The 7,143-nt window shown below is 40.5% G+C and overlaps 1 protein-coding gene across 1 annotated transcript; it reads left to right on the forward strand.

Moving 5' to 3' along the window:
• Window positions 1-2,970: 2,970 nt before the first annotated feature.
• On the forward strand, window positions 2,971-6,740 carry LOC100013930 (keratin, type I cuticular Ha1). The gene is made up of 7 exons (XM_001368246.4): window positions 2,971-3,359; window positions 3,575-3,657; window positions 3,963-4,119; window positions 4,923-5,084; window positions 5,185-5,310; window positions 5,537-5,757; window positions 6,287-6,740. Exons 1-7 carry the CDS (start codon window positions 3,012-3,014, stop codon window positions 6,459-6,461), a joined length of 1,272 nt encoding a protein of 423 aa, XP_001368283.1. The 5' UTR covers window positions 2,971-3,011; the 3' UTR covers window positions 6,462-6,740.
• Window positions 6,741-7,143: the final 403 nt, after the last annotated feature.

The raw sequence follows: 7,143 nt of genomic DNA on the forward strand, positions 1-7,143 counted from the left end.
CTTCCTTATCTATTTTAAGGTAGGAAAGCTGTAAGAGTTAGGCAATTGGGGTTCACACAAGTAGTGTCTGAGGCCACATTTGAACCCAGGACTTCTTGCTTCTAGTTTTCCATTCTAGCTGCTTTCAAGGCTTGCCACTTCTACATGAAGCCTTTGCTATTTTCCTCAGTTGTCATGCCCTGCCTCCAATTCTTTGTATTTATTGTTATTTATACTTTGTTTCTGTATATCTGTGTGCAAATATTGCCCCAGCAGAGAATATATTTCTTGAGTTTTATTCTTATATATGATATATATTATTCTTACATATTATATGTAGTAGTTATATATATATATATAGTATATATATATTCTTATATATAAAGGAACTTCTTTAGTTAGGTCTTTGTATTTCCAGGCCAGCTAAGTGGCACAATGGCTAGAGCACTACACTTGGAGTCAGGAAGACTCATCTTACTAGAAGGTGATTTTGGGTAAGTCACATAACACTATTTGCTTTAGTTTCCCCTTTTGGAAAGCGAGCTGGAGAAGGAAATGCTAAACTACTCAGTATCTTTGCCAAGAAAACTGCTAAATGGAGTCATGGAAAGTTGGACACAATCAAATAACAATAAGAACTTATATTTCCAGGCTTTGCAGATAGAACCCTCTCAATAAAGGCTTATTGAAAGAATTCTATTGCTTCCTTCAGTTTTGTTTTCCCTGGTGAGGTCTTTACATTCAAACAAGCTTATCATATAACCTAGATCTTCCTTTGAGCACCCTCCCCCCCCTCCCCCGCCCCCATCTCTTTTGGTTTCTTCCAGGACATTCTGCTTCCTTGACTGTCTCTTACCTTAATGTCTTACATTCTTCAAGCTGCCTCTCACCCCCATATTTCAAAAATTGAAACAGAACTAGATTTAGAATGAGGAAACTGGGCTGGAATCTGAACTTTGATCCTTACTACATTTGTGATGGAGGGCAAGGTCAAGATGTCTCTGGATCTCAGTTTTCCTCATCTTTAAAATGAGACATTGCACTTGATGACCTTGGAGCAATCAATCAACGAATTCTTACTAAGAACCTAATACCTTCTAAGCACTTTGACAGGCAGATATTAAAACGAAAATGAAGTGATCCACAAAGTCAAGCAACTTTGTTGTTGTTTTTCAGTTCTGTCTGATATTTTGTGACCTTGTTTGGTTTTTTTTTTGGGGCAAAAATATAGGAGTGATTTGCCATTTCTTTTTCCAGCTTATTTGAGAGATGAAGAAACTGAGACAAATAGGATTAAGTGATGTCCAGGGTCACACAGCTCAGGCCAGATTAAAACTCAGGAAAATAAGTTTTTTTGATTACAGGCCTGGTATATTCATTGTGCCACCTAGCTTATATTCTGCTAGTCATTTCTAGCCTTATCTCCATGATTCTAAAACTCTATGAACTCAGATCTAAAGTTCTTGGAGATTTTTTGGCCTCTTACTTGCTATCAGCTACTCACTTTTAAACTAATTTTTTCCTCAATAAAAGGGGAAAGGACCCGCTTATACAAAACTATTTATAACTGCTCTTTTTGTGGTGCCAAAGAATTGTCCATCAGATGGGAAACAGCTGAATAAATTTTGGTATATGATAATGATTAAGTACTATTGTGCTGTAAGGAATAATGAACAGGATGATTTCAGAAAGAGCTAGAAAGACCTTCATGAACTAATGCAGAATGAAATAAGCAGAACCAGGAGAACATCATACACAGTACCTACAATACTGTGGAATGATCAACTCTGATAGACTTAGCTATTATTGGCAATACCAAGATCCAGGACAATTTGAGGAACTTAGGACAAAGAATGCTAGCCATCTCTAGAGAATGAAACTATTGGAGTCAGAATGCAGTGGAAAGCAGATGATTTTTCAACTGCTTATTTGGGTTATATTTTGGGGTTTTGGTTTTATAAGATTATTCACTTACAAAAATGAACAATATGGAAATATGTTTTGCATGATAATATATGTATAACACAGATCAAATCATCTGCCAGCACTGGGAAGAGGAAGGGAAAGGAGAGAGGGAGATAAGTTTGATCATATAATTTAGGAAAATTTGTGTGGAAATTTGTTATTATGTATAATTGTGTTAAAAAATGATATCTGTTCCTCAAATGCCAGTATCTTCAGAAGTTTACACAGGGGAGAAGCTGGGTGGCTCAGTGGTTTGAGAGCCAAGCCTAGAGATGGGAAGTCCTAGGTTGAAATCTGACCCTCAGATACTCCCCAGCTGTGTGACCCTGGGCAAGTCACTTGACCCCCATTGCCCAGCCCTTACCACTCTTCTGGCTTAGAACCAATACACAGTATTGACTCCAAGATGGAAAGTAAGGATGTAAAATTTTTTTAAAATTAAAAAGAAATTAAAAAAAGAATTTTACACAGGAAGCCTCCCCTCTTCTAAATCCTTGCCAGCCTACAATGGTCTTCCTTCTCATTCTTTTCCAAAGAAGTCAACATACATATGCCTGTGGAACTGGTAGGCATTTGTTCAGTGAGCAAAGCCTCTCAGAATCCTGGATCTAAGGATTGCTTTGAAGAACAATTGGGACAAAAGTCTGTCACTGCCACTTAATACAAATTCATTCCCCTTCCAAGCGACACAAATGGAATGCCACTTTGAGAGACCAACACCTACTTAATGAGGGGCAGGTATTTGGTCTGGACAATATTTTCTCTTTGAAGGTGTACCACAAAACTCTTACTTCATGGGTGTACTGCACAGTAGAGGAGTCCTGACTTAGCAAGAAGCCCGAGTGAAGTCTTTTTACGAGGTGAGGGACTCTTCTGAGGAACGTAAAGAACAGACTGAGGGGAAGGCTTTTGAAAATCAGTGAAGAAGTAAAAAGAAAAAGGACACCAGCTACTCCGTCCCCACCCACTGCTGGGGAGCTATAAAGGCTCCTTGATGGACGAAGGCTCCATAACTGAAGACGAGGCCTTCACACCCAACCAAACAACCAACTCCTTCTCTCACCACCATGCCTTACAACTGCTGCCTACCCAACATCAGCTGCCGGACGAGCTGCTCCTCCAGGCCCTGCCTGCCTCCCAGTTGCCATGGCTGCACCCTTCCAGGGGCCTGCAACATCCCTGCCAATGTGGGCAACTGTGGATGGTTCTGTGAAGGTGCCTTCAATGGCAATGAGAAGGAGACCATGCAGTTCCTGAATGACCGCCTGGCCAACTACCTGGAGAAAGTGCGCCAGCTGGAGAGGGAGAATGCTGAGCTGGAGGGTAGGATCCGGGAGTGGTGCCAAGAGCAGGTCCCCTACGTGTGCCCAGACTACCAGTCCTACTTCAGGACCATTGAGGAGCTCCAGCAGAAGGTACAAACAGAGAGTTTATAATGTAATCATCAAGATGGTGGCATTTTATAAATCTTTAATCTGTGCTTGAGGAGTTGTTTATTGATTTCATAACATGGAAAGAATTGTGGCAATGGACATCCCTTTTTCTTTGTCATTTTTAACTCAGTGTTTTTAATTAAGGTTACATCTATATTTCTAAAATCTTACTCATTGCATGACCTTTCATTCCAAAGATCCTGTGCACCAAGGCAGAGAATGCCAGGCTCGTGGTGCAGATTGACAATGCCAAGCTGGCTGCTGATGACTTCAGGACCAAGTGAGTTGATTAGAAGTCTTCCCTGTTTCACATTTAATTAGGAGATGCCTTAGATATCAAATGAAAAATCATGGATGTTCCTTCCTAGTACGAAGGGACTGAACTTCTCCAAAGTCTGGGTTTTCACCTTCCAAGCTAGCCAGAAGAAACTAAGACCCTTAAAAAAATGCTGATTCAAAATTACATTTTGATATATTGACTAACAAGAGACTTTGCTTCTTTGGCTTTTCTGTATAATTCTCATAAAAGGGGAAACACGAAACTCTTGTGTATTTTGTCTAAAACACTGTATCCTCTGTTCATAGGTATGAAACTGAGCTGTCTCTGCGCCAGTTAGTGGAATCTGACATTAATAGTTTACGCAAGATCCTAGATGAGCTGACCTTGTGCAAGGCTGACCTAGAGGCCCAGGTGGAGTCTCTGAAGGAAGAGCTAATCTGTCTCAAGAGGAATCATGAGGAGGTAAGACTTATTATGTAGAACTAAACAAAGTTGGTTATATATCACAGCAAAGAGTGGTATTGGGAGCAAGGAGGGGGAGAAGGCTTATTTTTAAATAAGGTAAATGAATAAAATTAAGAGTGCCAACGAACTTATACATTTGGAGGCAGATAGTCAGGAGATTATAATTATTTTTTGGAGTTTGGAGTCAACCACTTTGATGATGTTGGCAAACAAATTTCCATTCCCAAATCTGGTGCTAATGACTCTTAACAGAAGCTTCTTCAAGGCTATTGAGAAGGGAGGTAGAATAATCTCTTTTCAATCTGATGGGACATGCAAAGAACAGACTGGTAGGTTCTTTAACCCAATCAACAAATTAGGAAATTTGATTAGCATTCAGTCAGTCATTGATTTATTGGGAACCCCTCATGAACCAGGCACTGTGAAAGATGCTGAGGTTACAAAGAAAAATGGAACTGTCCCTACTTTTAAGGAATTTTAAGGAATATTCTTTTGGGAGAGAAAGCATGCTTATGTAAAAATCTATACAAGATAGACACAAATCAAGAGATGGATTGAATTTAGCAGCATTCAAAGAAAAGAAACAACAGCAGCTTTAGGAATATACCACCATTTCAAGCATAAGGGCAATGTAAGGGTGATAGAGGTTGTGACAGAGACAGATGAAACATGACCTTCTCTTTGCATTTGCCTGGTTTTGAAAGTGCTATTTCCTGCAAAATATGCCAATAGAAGGCAATTTCTAAGAGCCAAATCTTTTTTTTTTCAAAGAGTTAAACCTTTGATTTCTGTATCCACAGGAAGTCAACACCCTGCGCTGTCAGATTGGAGATAGGCTCAATGTGGAGGTGGATGCTGCCCCCACTGTGGACCTCAATAGGGTGCTGAATGAGACCAGGTGTCAGTATGAGACCCTGGTGGAGAACAATCGCAGGGACGTGGAGGAATGGTTCACCACTCAGGTGAGGGTTTTGCTCATGACAAACTTCAGAGCTTGAGGCTTCTTGGAGACTTCATGAGATCATGTCATCACCTCTTGGCTTTCTCCTTGGGATATTTCAGACAGAGGAACTGAACAAACAGGTGGTATCCAGCTCTGAACAGTTACAGAATTGCCAGGCAGAGATCATCGAATTGAGACGCACTGTCAACGCTCTGGAGATTGAGTTGCAGGCCCAACACAACCTGGTGGGTTTCCTTTGGTCTTCTCCTTAGTCTATTGCCTTAATTCTAATTGGAAGCATTTATTAGTGTGATGGAGAAGGGGAGAAAATCTGAATCTTTTTATACTTATCACATATCCTTTTATATTTCCCAAGGCTATTAAATGATGATGCTTGAGACATTCTTGGGATTTAGAAAACCCTAAAAATAATCTTCCCCCTTTGACATTTCTTTCTCTTTCTCATGGCAGAGAGATTCCTTGGAAAATACCCTGACAGAGACTGAGGCCCGTTATAGCTCCCAGCTGTCCCAGGTACAGTGTATGATCACCAATGTTGAAGACCAGCTGGCTGAGATCCGAGGTGACCTAGAGAGGCAAAACCAGGAATACCAAGTGCTTCTGGATGTTCGGGCCCGGCTAGAGTGTGAAATCTCCACATATCGGGGTCTGTTGGAGAGTGAAGATTGCAAGTAAGTATTAGCCAAGAATCACACGTTTGTCCATGGTTGTATACCTACACAAACATATTGTTCCACTGAATTTCAATGAAGTCTCCCGGTTGAGTATGATTTCCAGGTAAGAACCACTCTAACATAACTCAGTAGGAAAAGTACTATATATATTCATTGGAGAATATAAAATGATCGGTGACTTGTAAGTTCCTGAAATTACCCAACTTGTGCTCTCCAATTCTAATGCTAGGACTTATAGTTTGTCCCAACAAAGCCAAGGAAATAGACTTGACATGAGTAGAAATTTGGCAAAGTGTACTATACTTGCCAAAGGAGAGACTTTTTTCTGTGTGTTTGGATTTTCCTACAATGCCTATAAGTTGACTATTAAGTAGTGACAAAAAGTGGAGAAAAGGCTTCCATCTTTGTTTTCTATGAGACATGTTGTGCTAAGGCTTATACCATCCTATCAGACTGGATTATACTTTCTGGTTTCTGGACTGATTCTTCCCATAGGAACTTACTTTTGATGATTTTGTCTTCTCAGGCTTCCCTGCAACCCCTGTGCTACAACCAACGCTTGCAGCAAACCCATTGGTCCCTGCCCAATCAGCAATCCTTGTGTCCCATGTGCCCCTTGTGTCCCATGTGCCCCTTGTGTCCCCTGCACACCTTGTGCCCCTCGTTCACGATGTGGCCCCTGCAACTCCTTTGTTTGCTAAAAGAGGTGAAAAGAAGAAAAGGTTAAGTGCTTCTAACCAATTCAGAGCCCTGTTCATATCAGTGGAATTCTCTGAGACAGGGAGGAAACATTAGAAATATTCACTCCCTTTAAGTAGACCTTTCAGTGCTATTGTTAAAGGTTCTGGCTTTCCAGAAATCTGGAAACTCAAGTGTCATATTCTGCTCTTTTAAAAATTGATTTTCCCACTGCCTCAGAATCTGTTTTAAGTATGAGAGGCACTCCTTTGTAACTTGCTAATAAACTGACTTTCTTTTGGCAAAGCAAACATATTTTCTCATTACTATTCATTTGCGGCAATCTGCTCATCATCTCTATAAAAAGCCACTTGAAAAACGGGTCATTATAGGGTTCCACCCTCAGATACCAAAACTGTGTTAGAGCTGAGTGATTGTATTAGTCAACAGAGTGTAAAACTGACTGTATGGCTAATGGGATATGATGACTGAATGGGGCTTCCTCTTGTCTGTGGCCCCCTTTGACCAATTTATCCAAGGGAAAAGTATAAAAGAAATACTTGCCTTCTTCATCCACTTAATGAGAATTTAAGATATTAGAATGTAGCTTAGAATGTAGAAGGTGAGATCACAGAATGTGAGAGCTGGCAGAAAGGGTGGTAATCCTCTAGTCCAGAAGTCTTTAACCACTTCTGTGTTGTGGAT

This window comes from Monodelphis domestica, chromosome 2 (genome assembly GCF_027887165.1).
Source record: "Monodelphis domestica isolate mMonDom1 chromosome 2, mMonDom1.pri, whole genome shotgun sequence".
In the NCBI taxonomy this organism is placed as follows: domain Eukaryota; kingdom Metazoa; phylum Chordata; class Mammalia; order Didelphimorphia; family Didelphidae; genus Monodelphis; species Monodelphis domestica.